Below are 14054 nucleotides of genomic sequence, written 5' to 3' on the forward strand. Positions count from 1 at the left end.
ACTTAAAAATCCGGGTGTTGACAACGAGGGTGCCGGTGAGGATGCCGATGATCTCGTGGAGGTTGACGCGGCCGGCGTGAAGAAGGCGTCGGGCACACGAGGCCCCAAGTGGACAGTTTTGGAGGATCAATGTCTCTGCGAGTCGTGGTCGACGGTGAGCCATGACTCCATCATCGGCGCCAACCAAAAGTAAGGAACGTATTGGGAGAGGATCAATGCCGAGTTCGATGAGCGCAAGCTGATCAACAGCGACTACACCAAAGTGATAATGAAGAGGAGCCAAAAGGCAATGTCGACGTGATGGGCCATCATCTAGGCGTCGATGAACATGTTCCATGGGTTCCATCACGAGATCAAGACCAGAGGCAACAACGGCATCGGCGTCAGCGGCATGGTACGACTCTTTCTTAGATAATCTGTAGCGCCTACATTTTGTTCGATGATCTGATTGTGTTTCCTTTGGTTAGTTCGACAAGGCCATGAATATGTACTGGAGGTACTCGAAAGGGAATAAGTCGTTCGCGCTGATGCATTGCTATAGCAAGCTCAAAAAGAATCACAAATGGCAGTTGACGCGCCTTTCCTTGTCGAAGGGGAAAGACGCCATTGATCTCGATGCGCCGCTGGCAACATCAGCAACAAGGCTGCCAAGGCCGCCTTGGCCGATGCTGCATTGACTGAGAAAACGCAGGCGTCGATCACGCAGTGCCTCATCGAGGTCTCCTCGACCTTACTCTCCCGCGACAAAAAAGCCGACGAAAGATGGGCGGCACTGCTCAAGAGACAAGAGGAGAGGATGGAGCTCAAGAAACGCAAGGACGACATGTCCCTGCTGACAGCGTCGACAAATGTCTCCCCAGACGCGGGCGGCGCACAACTTTTTCAAAGGCCAGATCCTCGCTATCGAAGCCAAAAAGGCGGCGACCCAGGCAGCGGCAGCAACCCCAACCCAGAGCAAGAGCCAGCAGACGCGTCTGTGACAATATCTGCTATTACACCTGCGTCGACCTCTGCGTCGGCGACCGAGCATGCACACCGGGCAGATCACGACGAGATTGTCGTGATCGACGGGCCTGCGTCGACTCAGGATGCGCCGTCGGTGTCGGTGTCGCCCAACCCATTCCCTTCTTCTAACTTTTACGTCGGCCTGTAATATGATCTTCGCCCTCGCGACCATTTCAGCGAGAACGATCTCTTTTAAATGCAAACCATTTGAATTTCTGTTTGAGGCCGGCGTTTGAGGGACGCGGCTGGAAAACACCGTCCCAAACACGGCACGGACAAAACACGTCCCAAACGCTCGATCCGGTGCTGTTTGGAGACGGTTTGGAAACGCGACTAGAGATGGAGATGCTCCATTGGGCCATTTTTGGAACGAAGGGACGAGATGCAAACACGCCGATCGCGTGGCGTGGAACTGAGCTTGTTCTCTCAAACCCTCGGGGGAGAATGGGCCCAGCTCGCGTCTCGCAGCAGAAAAGGATTGCGTTCCTGGACCGCGACCACTCCCTCGAACTCTCCACTCTCCCACTCTCACTACTCTCTCGTGAGTCGTGACACGGCACTCCTTCAGAGGACAAGGCCAGCAATGGCGCCGCACGCGTCGTGACTCGTGACTCGCGAGAGGGAAGGGGGCGACTGGGTCACTCTGCGCGCCATGGCGAGCGGGCCGGCGATGGCTCCGGCAGCAGCGTGGCCGGGGGCGGCGGCGACGCAGGACGAGATGCGGTGGCGGCAGCTGGACAGCGGCGTGAGCGCGGTGTCCTTCGGGTTCGTGGCCACGGCCATCCTCGTCTCCATGTTCCTCGCCATGGCCATCCTCGAGCACTTCCTCCGCGCCCCGGCGCGCGCCCGCGGGATGGGCCCCCCGTTCGCGCCCTCGCCGCCCCGAGGAGGGATCCTCTTCCGCCTGCGCTTCCTCCTCCTCGGCCGCCGCGGCGGCGGCGGCGAGGCCGGTGGCTTCCCCGGCGCGGATCTCGAGGCGGCCAGCAAGCTCGACGGCCGCGCGTCCCCCGAGGTATGGCACCGCCGCGCGCACTGCTCCCGCACGCACGCTCCACCGCCCGCCCGTGCCATTCGCGCCTCGCCTTTAATGATTCCGTCGTCTCGCCCTTTTCGCAACTTTTCCTTTTTCGCATCGCGTCCCCGAGCTTTTTCGCACTGTGTGTGTGTCTCTGCATTTGACGGACCCAAATCGCCCATCATTTTGCCCTTCCCCATCTTCCACTACACTCGACTCCGCCATGATGCAGCGATGGCTAGGTCTAGGAGGCATCTGACGAGGATGCCGAAACAGGGACGGAGAAGAGAAAGCTGTGGCATTGTCGATTTCTTGCCTCCGTTTGTTATAGGTGTCTCCAGAAAGAAGTTGATGTGCTAAAGTATCGTACTAGATCTTCCTGATGTTTTTATTTCCGAAAAGGAGGTACATCTTTGATCTTTCTGATGTGGTTCATCAGACCTCTTCTTCGTTAGTTCATAGCATATCCATTTTAGTGGAAGTGATGTTACGTTCTGCCAATTTTTGAAACAGCTCATTTAATTAGCTTGGTCGGGGTGTCCTACTAGTCCAACCCCACAAGTCTCTGTTAAGCCGTTTAGCCATACCGGTATCTCCTGTAACTGTAAGATGAGCCCTACCAGCTGCTGCTGTCTCAACAGTAAACTTCATGTCATCATTAGATCGTATTGTGGTAAGTGACCACATAGTGTTTGTTCTGGCAATCGGAGTCAGAGTAGATGACAAGGTACGATAATTACCGGTCCAGAATGTAATCCATCTCTATCCAGGACCATATCCCATGTTGGATAAGTTCAGTGACATCTAGTTTGTAGCAACAATCCTGTATGTTTAGTATGAAGTGATATGTAGTCGTATAGGTTAAGGGGAGTGCTATTTGAGATCAAGGGTGATGGAATTGAGAGGAGAACTTGGCAGACAGTGGGGGACAGGCAAGGGCCCATGCCTGTCTGCACCCACAGCAAGGTCTAGATCACCTTCTAGCTTGCAGTATTGGGTCTTCAAACTTGACAACCACATGTCCAGATGTGGCCATCATTGTTTCTTTAGTGTGTATTATTTGTAGTGTGGAACCTCTGTTATTAAGATTTAAGACTTAAGAGGGATCAGAAGCGCAATTTAGTTCGAGTTGTAGCGGAGTTATTTTTAAACAAGGCAAAATACCTGCCATTTTTATCAATTTAGAAGAGAATTTCTCAGTTAATCAGAGGAAACCCCAACCGAGATCACAACCAACCCAAAGGCCGATCTACCTGTCACGAGTCACCTCCGTGCAATGCACGACTACATGCTACTCCTTTTGAGTTGTAGCATACCCTTAATTGTGTTATGAGCTTAAGGGGCGTACCACAGTGCCTGTTTCACTACTGAGGAGGTGATGAGTGGTTTCACTCGCTACGTGCCGATTGAATACTACCGGGTTGTGAAATCAGAAAGTGTGGACTGGAGTGTGCGCTGAAATGATTTGAGAACAAATAAGTACTTGGCCCAACTGTGGAGTATACAGGCACAATGTAATCAGGTAACTAAGCAGGCCAGATGGGCTTAGTAGGGCTCGAACCTACAATATCACCATTATGAGCGGTCCTTAACTAATAAATACTAGGTGCTTAGTTTATATCGAAATACTGGTGCTTTGTGAACATAAAACAAAATTGGGTGTATCTGTACACTTATGACCAATTCTGGACCCTCGTGTCTGGCATCAGCTTCTGTTTCTGGTATCTAAATGTAGACCAAGAACAATAAATGTAACGACATTAGATCACCCAAAACTGGCAATTCATCTCGTAAAGTGGATGGCTCAACTACATCTTGCCTGACCAATACTCTGAGTTGGCGTACGGAAAAAAACGTTGCGTTGCAAGAAAAAAAGGCTCAAAACCAGGCCAAACGGTGGAAGAGGTAATTAGGAATGGTTTTTAGAATTTAGGGTTGAAGGTTGAACCAAAATAAGAGTTTAGGGTTGTAAACTAAACTTTGGGACAAATTTAGGAGGGTAAATTGGACTACTCTCAACTATGATGTGCATTTTATAAGTTTGACATTGTTACTGAATTTGGACCATCAATCCCAGCTTCCATCCAAGTACGGACAATCATTCATATGTTGGTTTTAATAACATCTTATATTATGGTACGGAGGGAGTAGATGTCGTGTATCTAGTACATGACAAAGGAATGATGGCCGTAGAACCTGCTCGAGGTGACTCTGATGTCAAGAGGTGTGGCCCGCGCCTTGATGGCATCTGCACCTTAATGGCAGGGAGGAAGAAGACTGGAAAAGTATATTAGGTTATTGTCCGCTTAATCCAACCAAAAGATGTTCTATTGTAGAAGGTGTTTGCCCTTAATGTGAGTAACTAATCTTATTTTACTAACTTAGAAAGCTATGTAAGATAAACCTGTAGAGGTAACTCCCTTATATCAATAGCCGTGGAGGTGGCGGCTGCTAAGGTGCTGGCCTAGCCATTTTTGCCTTGCTTTGAAATAGTTTTGCCATTTTGTTTTCCTTCTTAATTTGACTTTTTAGTTTTAATTTTCTCTTTGTATTTGGCTGGGTGTACTTTTTACAGAAAGAGGGTTAAGTTCTCAAGTTTGGTGCTCCTCTAAAGGACTATACTGTCATGACTGTAGGGTTCCATTGCTGTTGACATCGAATAGTTTCAGATAGCTTTCTGTTGCTGAGATATTATCTAGGCAGAAGGAAATTTATATTTTTTTTGTTTTCAAAAGATCTGTTCCTCAGCACTTAGTTGTTGCTGCTGCTCTTGTACCGTGTCTCTCTGGACTTGATTTCTTCAGTTTTAAACTTTTAATTATAGTCAGTTAGGGACTCTAAAGCAATAGCATTATGCTACAGCAGCCATCTCGTAGAACTAGCATTGATAACTCATCTTCTGTTCTGTTGTGCCATCTCTGGAACTTATTTTGAATATTGACATAGCATACAACCTGGTGATTTATCATCATTTGCGTCAACTTTACGGTCGGGTTGGGTTAATATGATTTAATTGGTTCTTGGGGCTGGCATCTGCTGTTCCAAGTGAAACTAAGACATTTCTTTTTGTGCTTGATGGAGACACCTCATATTTGGCATCGCATTGGCTGTGGTGAGTTCGATATATTCATATTTATTGACTACTTCATTCATATGGCTTGCAGATGCCTGTTTATGCCAAAGGTGTATCCGTTCTGATGCCAGGACAAGATATACCAACATTCATCGCGCATCCTGCCCCAGCACCCTGCCCCCCGGAGAGGATCCAGTGGCCATCGCATCAGCCTACTCCTTTTGCCAGTTCCTCCTCAAATCCAAGCTAGCGTGGTCGGACCAACCACCCTTCTATCTCACAATCCAAAGGGAAGGCGTAAAATGCAGGCCGAATGACCACAATCCGCATCTGTACAGTGTAGATCTTTGTTCTGGAGCAAGTTTTGCTGGCTCCTGCTGTATTATGGCAGGAGAACAGCCTCGGCTAGTGGATCCATGGAATTGTTGCTGATCCCACTTGCTCGGGTAGTGTTAGATGCCTTTGTTCTCGTTTATGTTAGTACCATCAGGCGTGTTAGATGCTTCGTAGATGAGCCATGGATGGTGGATATGAACATCTTATGTAAGTTCGGTGGGTAAATGTGAAGCTCTTTTCCTCAATAAAGAGAGCATAGCCCCAGATTACATTAAAGAGACTGCAGCTACAAAGGTTTCAAAGTGCATTTGTCTGAAACAGAAACAGCATACATCACATGACAAGGTAGCACTTATCTGACAGCCAACGAAAACACAAAGACTCATCTGAGAGTCAACGAAAACACTAAGTGATAGGAGGGTTCCACGGTCATCACTGGCCAGGGAAGTCTGGCACATCTGCAGTCAGAGTTGGATCTAAACCTGGACCGACCAACGAGCGACAGCACGATCGAAGAATGGGGGACGGAGGAGTGAGCTAGGTTCAGAGCCAAGGAAACGAGACGACACCCTGTGTGATTTCAACTTGCACATAGCATACACAGGGAGGATGCACCAGATTTAGGAGATAGCGACTGAGGGTAGTAGGTTTCTGTTTCTTGTGGGAGTTCCCTGGTCACTCACATTGTTGAGATGAAACAGTTTTTGCGAAACTCACTTGTAGGAGCTACATGGAGCTCGGTTTTTCTTTTTCCCAAAATTTGGCCATTTCAAAGTTTTTGTAGGAGCTCAGTTTTCTCCGAAATTTGTCGTCAATGATAGGAGGTTCAAAAAAATTATCTCTCCTGTCAGATGCAAGTGGAGGTGATTACTGATCAGAAGGGAAAAGAAGATACTTTTCACAATGCCTATCTTGAGCTGTTGGGTACTTGTGCCGGCAGAGATACCACCCTGAACCTGCATGAGCTTGAGCTTGGACTGAATCGGCTTGATGTGCATGAGCTAGATGTCATTGTGACTTTGGAGGAAGTGTGGAGTGTTATTCAGGAGATGCCCTCTGAGCCCCCAGGCCCGGATGGCTTTGTTTTGGAATCTTTTACCAAAAAGGATGGCGTGTAATTAAACTTTATGTCATGGCAGCTATTGTGAAGCTTTTCCAAGGAGATGGTAGAGGCTTTTCCAAGCTAAACAAATCCCTCATAACATTAGTCCCCAAGAAGCCAGATGCTTTGGAGGTTGGTGTTTTTAGGCCGATCAGTTTGGTACATGGTTTCTCGAAACTCTTCTCGAAAATCATGGCTAATCGATTGAGGCTGCGCATGGGAGGGTTGTATAGTGCAAATAAGTTGGCGTTCATAAATGGGCGAAGCCTTCATGACCATTTTTTGCACGGAGCATCAACGCAAGAAAATGCAAAGGTGTGTTTCTGAAATTGGATTTGGCGCGGGCATTGATTCTGTCTCTTGGCCTTTTCTTTTTGAAGTTCTTGGCCCTGTCTCTTGGCCTTTTCTTTTTGAAGTTCTTGGCCATATGGGTTTCAGTGATGCTTGGCTTCGCATGCTTGCCCTCTTCCTCTCTTCTGCTAGTACCAAAATTCTGGTGAATGGTGTCCCAGGAAGAAGCATCAGACATGTTAGGGGACTCCCGCAGGGTGACCCTATCTCGTGTCTCTTGTTCGATATTGGCATGGAGGTTCTGCTAGCTCTTTTTGTCAACGTTCCCTAGAGTTTCAACAAAGCAGAGAGAGTGTCCTTATATGCGGACGATGTGCCGATTTTCCTGAAGCCCACGGTGCTGGAATTGGTGACAGTCAGAGAGGTCCTCTGTGCCTTTGGAGCAGCCTCGGGCTTGAGAGTAAACTACCTCTGAAATTGTCATTAGAGGAGATCACCACGATGAGGTCCTTGTTAATCAAATTTTGAGGTGCAGCATTGGTTCTTTTCCGTGCAAATAAGCTATCTACTGGACAACTGAATAAGGTGCGCAATGGCAAGAGCTGATGGACCAGGTTTATCGCTCCCGGCATGGCAGTGGGGTCTGCTTGAAATCTCTGGTCGTCTCGTGCTGATCAAAGGGGTGGTCTCAGCCTGGTCAGTACACCAGCTCCTGATAGAGGAAGCTCTGGCATAGTTGTTAGAAGACATTAACAAATGGATGCGTGCCTTCTTTTGGGCCAGAAAGGATGCAGTAAACGGAGAGCAGTGCCTTGTAGCCTGGGAGAACATATGTAAACCCTGTGTTTTTGGTGACCTTGGTGTGAAGAACATGCAGATACAGGGGATTGGACTGCTTATGCGGTGGGAATGGCTGAAGAGAACTGAACGCTACCTCAGCTTATCAGGCTTTGTGGCATGGTTCAGTGAGGATGGCAGGTTCAATGAACATTTGGAAGAGTTGGTCGCCTTTAAAATGCAAAATATTCTGCAGGTTGGTCTTGCAACACCGGACCATTGGGCACAACATGGTCTTCAAGAATTAAGATCACCCCTCCCCTGCCATACTTGCTTGCAAGATGAGGACGACGTGTTGCATCTCGTCATTCAGTGAGTGTATGCTAGAATAGTGTGGCTGGTGGTCTGATTCAAGGAAGAGATGTCCAAAGGACATGACGAATTTTGATACCCTGGTGGTGCTGATCAGTTGGAGCCTGTGGAAGCAGCAGAAACGCCAGATTCTTCTGTAACCTTGATATGCAGCGTTCGACAGGCGGTTTGGTGACACAAATTCTGGAGGAATGGTCACTTTGTAAACTAGCTAAAACTGGTATGGTGGTGTTGGAGTGGGTGTTTTGACAAATTGTTGTCCGCAACAGTTTTGTCATTCTTGTAAAAACTATTTCAAAATATGGCACGCCTTTGGCGTACTATCGAAAAAAAGACTCTGAAGAAAATTCTGTTTCAGAAGTTCTGCAATTGGTGGTATCATAAAGCATGTAACACATGTAAGTAACACAACATCTAACATCTCATTTCAGAAGTTCTGCAATTGATGGTACTATCATAAAGCATGTCTGGGACACATGGATCAAGAAAATATCAGCCTCTGATGACTACTTGTTCTTGCCGGTCTTCTTCTTACCCCCGGTCGATGCCGTTGTGCTACTGATCTGAGGGCGAGGATGGCGATCAGCCTCGGGGGTGTCGAGCCACTTGAGCGGGTGTCGGTTGAAGAAGGGCCAGTTGGGGACGGTGACGAGCGCCGTGAGCACGACCCCGCCAGCGTAGACGAGAAGCATGAGCTGGAAGTCCGCCATGGTGTACCCGGTGAGGAACGCCGCAACGGCAGACGCCACCAGCAGCACCTGCATCAGCATCTCCGCGCTCTTCTGCCCCTGCCAATCCATCTGCGCACCAAGAAAGAACAGGATGATGTCAGGCGGTTTGATCTGTCCAAGAGAAGGGGCGGATCTTGGATGGATCTGGGGGCGTGGTTTCGGTGGATCCGGGGTCAATAGAAGAGAAATTCTTAGATTCAGGGGTGGAGAAGAGTAAGAGGAGGAGGAGCCGGGGTGGACAGGATCACCTTGCTTGGCCGCCGCGCCGCGCCGCGTGTCGCCGGAGGGGAAGAGGACGGGGGAGGGCGAGACGGGATGAGGACGGGGGAGGAGGGAGTTGGATCTGTTTGTTGATTCGCAGCGCCGGCCTGCCAGACGGGAAGAGGAGTGCACAGGATCTGTTTGCCCGGAGATTCGTGCTGGGCTAGAAGGGTGTGTTCCGTTTATGCCTAGGGTTGCCCTCCCAAGGATTTGGCTAGTCAAAATTTGGCTAAAAATGACTAGAGTTGGTAATGGAGCATTGGAATGCTTAAATAATTGGCAACTATTAGGGGTGTGACGTGGGCATTACCCTTCGGGTAACTGCCCTATCCTGTACGGCCCAACTGGAGGCCCATGAAGACATCCGATGGCAAGGTGGACTACGGCGGTGCCGAAGAAAATTCCTTGAAGGACAAGACGAAGAGGAACCGAACAAGGAAAGTTTAGATCTAGGGCTTTTGTAACCTAGTCGTACCCGAACAGATCTCTTGAGACCTGGCACCCTATATAAGGGCTAGGAGAGGGGCTGCCGAGGGACACACAATTAATCTTAGCAACTTTAGCCACCAGAAGTCTAGAGCTAGGTTTCATAGCACTTAGCCTCTCGACGAGATCACAACCGAAACCTTCGGCACCCTATTGTAACCCGATATTTTCATAATCAAGATCAGACAGGCAGGACGTAAGGGTTTTACCTCATCGAGGGCACCGAACCTGGGTAAATCGCTCTCCCCGCTTGTCTGTTAACCGATGTCTCGTGTCAGCCTACAGGATTCCATCAACCCTAAGCCCCAATCGGAGGGCATTGCCGAGGAGTACCCTCGACAATTGGCGCCGTTTGTGGGAACCCTGTTGGCACAAGAACCGTCATCGGCAGATCCAACCATGTCGTCGACAGCTTCGTCGACGCCTTCGTCATCACCAACCTTGGGAAGTCCGATCTGATTCGGCTCTGATGAGTTTACCCTGCACAGCGACTCTTCTCGCCGAACTTTTTCGGATCTACAAGGAAACATGGAGATGACGTTAGGGAGCGTCCACTACAACGTCAACGCGGAAGGAGTCCTCCGTCTGCTGGAACCATACGCTCCCGGACCAGCAAGGAAATCGCTCCCATCGGCTGCAAAGTCAACCGTGTCGTCATCGGTCGACCTCTCGGCAGGGCTGACGGACTCGATGGATTCATCCCCGCCATCGACTCCTCGATCGACGTCCTCAATGTCGGTCGGATCCGATAACCCCGTACCGTCATAGATGACTTCATACTACTGCCTGAACTGCGACACCAGGCACGGGTTGGGATCGAGTGACACGTCGTTCATCTGCAGTGCTCAGCATTCATCGGGAGAGGACAGTGTCGACAGCATCATCAAGGAGGTTACCTGGAAAACAACGCACCACCAAGTCTATGCTGTCAATAACACATGAAACGCAAGGAACGGGGGAGGAGGAGATCACACCCCGCGCTCCAGCCGGTGACACAGCTTTGAAAACAGCGCCAGTAACAATAATAGTGATTACACCATCGCACAGGAAGAATGGGCAGCAGCCAGGGCAGCCGTACTTAATAACACCCCGCTTCCCGCCGGTACTTCGGTTGGAACCCCCAATACCTACCGTTCCATCTTGGAGAAAAACCGGGAGCGTCTATCGAATGAGCAGGCCACCCTCGAAAGACGCCTGTTCACGGCAGAACAATCCAGTGAGCGGAGAAGGGGCTCGCGAGGAAGTGCGTCTCGAAGCAGCCAAGGTGTAGGGAAGCATCGATCAAGGCTGTCCAGGCTTTCGGAAGACGATGCTAGAGAAATAACCTCAAACCTGTCCAGATCCTTCATGACTACGGATACTGCGGGCATGCTAAGGCCAAAAACCGTTGAAGGGAGTAACCGCCAACCTCGCGGCATACCTCCTCAATCAACGACCAGAAGGTCCTATGACTCAAGCTCATCGAGGCGCCCTGGAAAGCCTCGCAATCCTAGGAGACAACCTGGTTCCACGGAAGGAAAAAACTGCACTCCAAGCCAGTGGCTCGAAGCACCATTCGAGAGACGCTCGAGACGAAATCACCAAGAGTCGAATCGATAGAGCCAGACGGCGAGCCGCGAGGGAGGAGTATGACAGCGATGCTTCAGAAGAAAGCCAGGAATACGACGGCGAGTTGAGGGGAGCTGACTGCTTGAGCTACAAGATCCGTGAAACGATGCCACCCAAGAAGTTCAAGCCTACCCCTACCGATGCCGCTAAGTACGATGGACAGCAAGAGCCGAGGTCATGGATAGACGATTACCTACAAACCGTGATCTTGCACAAAGGAAATCAGATAGCAGTAATGCAATGTTTGCAACTTTACCTGAAAGATTCGGCACGGGCTTGGTTGAGAGGCGTGCCGAAGGGTTCTATCAAGTCATGGGATGACCTGGTGGACGCCTTCGTCGCGAACTTCCAAGCAACATACAAGAGGCATGTTGGGATCGAAGAATTACGGCATTGCCAGCAGAAACCGAAGGAGTCGATGCGCGCATACATCGGGAGATTCACTAAACTCCTGAACGCCGCCGAAGATGTTTCCGTCGATAGAGCAATCGACGCCTTCAGCGACGGCATCCGACGTGAGACCTACATAGAGGAACTTGGGCGCAAGAAGCCAAAGACTATAACCAAGTTGATGGAAATCGCTAACAACTGGGCTGATGGCGAAGACAATGTACGAAGGCCACGACAACGCAGCGACGACGAAGATGATGATCAGCCGAAGCACGATTCGGGCGGTCGAAGGGATCGTCATAAGAAAAGGAAGGACCGCAGTTACGATAACAGCAATATGGTAGCCGCAGGATATTCCGATCGACAAGACGATCGTTACGACGACAGGCGAGACGATCGGCAGGACGGCAACCAAAGTAATTGTGGGAACCGTGGCAACTACAGACCACGACCGGAGAGGACCCCAGAGTTACCCTTCGCTGAGCAGATAAACGCTCCCTGCTATTTGTACTCTTACATCGATCAAAAAGATAACAAAAAATGTCTAGCCATCTCGCTCGCAGACCGGTCGACGCTTCATCGAGATGCGAAGCTCATCCAAGCAGCAGCAGCAGCCAATTCCACCTCCTCCTCCACCACAGCACAAGGTCCAGCAAGTTCAGCCCCACAACCCCAACGAGTCCTTTCCGCCACCGCGTGGGCAGATGAGCATGATCCACATGACTGGTGTTTCGAGAAGGGAGATGAAGAAGCTCACCCAAGAGATCAATCTGGCAGAAAGCATTATGGCCAACATTCCTGAATACATCGAATGGTCATTTTAGAGCATTATGTTTAGCAGAGCGGATCATCCGATGACAATCCCAAAACTGGGGCACGCTGCCCTAGTAGTTGAGGCGCAAATCGGAGGGTTCAAGATGAGCAAAGTCTTCATGGATGGAGGAAGCGGACTAAACCTGATATTCCTCGACACGATCAAAAGCATGGGAATCACAATGAGGATGCTAGAAGAAACGGATACATGTTTCCATGGGATCCTCCCCACCTTACCGGCGTACTCTCTTGGAAAAGTTTACCTAAACGTTGTCTTTGGCAAACCCGACAACTTCAGGAAGGAAAAGATCGAGTTTGAAGTAGTAAACTGGGAATCACAGTACCACGCTATACTTGGAAGGTCAGCTTATGCCAAGTTCATGGTTGTGCCACATTACGCATACCTCAAGCTGAAAATGCCTGGGAACAATGGAACAAATATCACAGTCTATGGAAGTTTCTCACGCTCGGATAATTGTGATCGCGAGTTTCAGAGGATCGCTGCGAAGTTCGGGCTCAAACAGGAACCTGTCGACTTCCCTTCATGATCGTTAGCAATCGACAGTAAAGAAGATGAACGTGTCACGAAGTCGAAGAAGAAGCTAGCCGACCTCGCCCCGGAAGCTTCGACAGTGAAAACCTCGACAGCTGGTGACAAGGTCGTCATGGAAGAAAAGAAAACTCCGGCAATCACCGCAATAGCCCCTGCTGAAACCAGTGATGCTTCCAAAACCACCGGTGCAGCAGACAAGCTTGAAGATAAGGAGAAACCTCCCCTTGCCTAAAAGGATGCACATCATCATGCTTAGTTTCTTTCTTTTTCTCTTATAAGCAGGGCCTCTTTTAGCCCTTTAGCCTTCTTACTTTATTAATAAAGACTTATGTTTTGTTTCTCTGAAGAATTGCAGTAATTCGGGGTACCCGAACAACGTTATCAGAGACTTTGCCCATATATCAATGAACATCAGTTCAATGGAAAAATAGCCTCGGGGATTGCACTCTAGAAAAAGCCTCTGAAATTACGAGTGCTATGATGCAAAACCAACGGGGACTTCGCTCTCCTCCTTCGCTATAGATGCCTCAAAGAGTGCCGCGAATGGCAAGGATCGTGAAACACGTAACGAAAACGACCCACGCTCGATACTTTAAAATCACAGAAGTATCAAAGAGTGACGGAGTCATCGGCAGATCTAGTGCCACCGACTCGATCGGGAGCTACTGTCAAGACATACATCGGTTGAAAGCAAAGTTGCACATACAACGGGTTTAGCAAGCCCCGCAACACGAGCTGATGACTCACATAATTTGCTACCAACTAAAACATAAATATACATCCTAACGCGGATGCAAAAACGAGTAATTAAGATTTGCTCCTCCAAAATATGCTAACAGCATTAACATGGCAGAGGTACGCATGTGCATCTGCCGATAAAATAGTTTTGTGTTGAACATCCGAACATTCGGATACAACAAATATCGAGGTTTCCTACTTACAACAGGGGCCTTTTCTCTTGTCTACTCTTGAGGAGTCATTGTTTCTTCGGATGCCGCCGAAGCTCCTTCGAGTCTCTCAACAACAATTGTGGCAGGAAGGTCCACTCTCGGGTAAAGTGGCCCCAATTCACCTACAGCATTGGCAATCGCCAGCAGGTCTGCCGAAGGATGATATACAAGAACAAGAGCGAGTGCGGCTCTAGTCCCCGCAAGAAGTTGTGCTCGAACCAAGTTTCGGATCTTCTTGGCGTTATTGAATTCAGACATTAAAGTCAACAGTGTGGGAGGGACAGCGTCCAA

General features: G+C 49.3%; 2 protein-coding genes across 2 annotated transcripts; one reads left to right on the plus strand and one right to left on the minus strand.

Moving 5' to 3' along the window:
* Window positions 1-1654: 1654 nt before the first annotated feature.
* On the plus strand, window positions 1655-5343 carry LOC124670399. The gene is made up of 2 exons (XM_047206908.1): window positions 1655-2017; window positions 5185-5343. The coding sequence occupies exons 1-2, from the start codon at window positions 1658-1660 to the stop codon at window positions 5341-5343; spliced, it is 519 nt and encodes a 172-aa protein (XP_047062864.1). The 5' UTR covers window positions 1655-1657.
* A 2975-nt stretch (window positions 5344-8318) lies between these two features.
* On the minus strand, window positions 8319-9081 carry LOC124677463 (signal peptidase complex subunit 1-like). The gene is made up of 2 exons (XM_047213449.1): window positions 8951-9081; window positions 8319-8771 (listed from the first exon to the last, which is right to left on the minus strand). The coding sequence occupies exon 2, from the start codon at window positions 8769-8771 to the stop codon at window positions 8478-8480; it is 294 nt and encodes a 97-aa protein (XP_047069405.1). The 5' UTR covers window positions 8951-9081; the 3' UTR covers window positions 8319-8477.
* Between the last annotated feature and the right edge of the window lie 4973 nt (window positions 9082-14054).

This window comes from Lolium rigidum, chromosome 7 (assembly GCF_022539505.1).
Source record: "Lolium rigidum isolate FL_2022 chromosome 7, APGP_CSIRO_Lrig_0.1, whole genome shotgun sequence".
NCBI lineage: Eukaryota > Viridiplantae > Streptophyta > Magnoliopsida > Poales > Poaceae > Lolium > Lolium rigidum.

Coding starts and splice junctions, on each gene's coding strand:
- LOC124670399 (XM_047206908.1), top strand. CDS start 1,658: ATGGCGAGCGGGCCGGCGATGGCTCCGGCAGCAGCGTGGCCGGGGGCG. Junction 2,018..5,184: donor ACGGCCGCGCGTCCCCCGAG/GTATGGCACCGC, acceptor TATGGCTTGCAG/ATGCCTGTTTATGCCAAAGG.
- LOC124677463 (XM_047213449.1), bottom strand. CDS start 8,771: ATGGATTGGCAGGGGCAGAAGAGCGCGGAGATGCTGATGCAGGTGCTG.